The following is a 739-nucleotide window of genomic DNA, read 5'->3' on the forward strand; positions in this document are numbered from 1 at the left end:
TGTCGCCGCCCGAGGCCAGGACCTGGAACTCGCTGCCGTTGATCTTCATGACGGACACGTCGAAGGTCCCGCCGCCCAGGTCGTAGATGAACACGGTCTTGGTGGGGCCGGCGTTCTTTCCCTTGTCCAGGCCGTAGGCGATGGCGGCCGCCGTGGGCTCGTTGATCATGGACAGCACCTCCAGCCCGGCGATCCTGCCTGTGAGGGGAAAATGTTGTAAAGCACGGAGGAAACATAAAACCAAAGAGAGTGCCCAAGGCGCACTGCGGCACACTTACAGGCGTCCTTGGTGGCCTGGCGCTGCCGCTCGTTGAAGTAGGCGGGCACGGTGACGACGGCCTTGGAGACTGTCAGGCCCAGGGCGGCCTCCGCCGTGTCCTTGAGGTCGCGCAGCACCATACCGGAGATCTGCACGGACACAAAGGAAGATGGTTTAAGTAAGCAGGCGGCGGCGGCGCGTGGTCGTCGACGCGGCCCTGTGCTCACCTCCTCCGGCGCGAAGGTCTCCTCCTTCCCGCCGACGTTCAATTTGATCCTGGGCACGCCACCCTGCTCCACCACCTCGAAAGGCCACACAGCCTTGTCCTTCTGGATGTTCAGGTCGCTCCACTGGCGGCCGACGAGCCGCTTGGCATCTGCGGCAAAGGGACTGGCTCGCTCAGGGGGCTCACGGTGAGGACGGGGAGGGGCTCACCTCAGACACGCACCGAACACCTGGTTGGCGGCGGGCAGGTCCTTG

The 739-nt window shown here is 64.5% G+C and overlaps 1 protein-coding gene across 1 annotated transcript in view; it reads right to left on the reverse strand.

The window, feature by feature from the left end:
• Window positions 1-739, reverse strand: part of LOC127750352 (heat shock 70 kDa protein-like) — a gene marked incomplete in the record, with an annotated part of 18,278 nt that overhangs the window by 11,264 nt on the left and 6,275 nt on the right. The window contains 2 exon segments of the mRNA XM_052271838.1: window positions 53-198; window positions 279-408. Of these exon segments, the coding sequence (XP_052127798.1) occupies window positions 53-198; window positions 279-408 (276 nt within the window).

This window comes from Frankliniella occidentalis, unplaced genomic scaffold (genome assembly GCF_000697945.3).
Source record: "Frankliniella occidentalis isolate FOCC.00 unplaced genomic scaffold, Focc_3.1 Scaffold176, whole genome shotgun sequence".
NCBI classification, from domain to species: domain Eukaryota; kingdom Metazoa; phylum Arthropoda; class Insecta; order Thysanoptera; family Thripidae; genus Frankliniella; species Frankliniella occidentalis.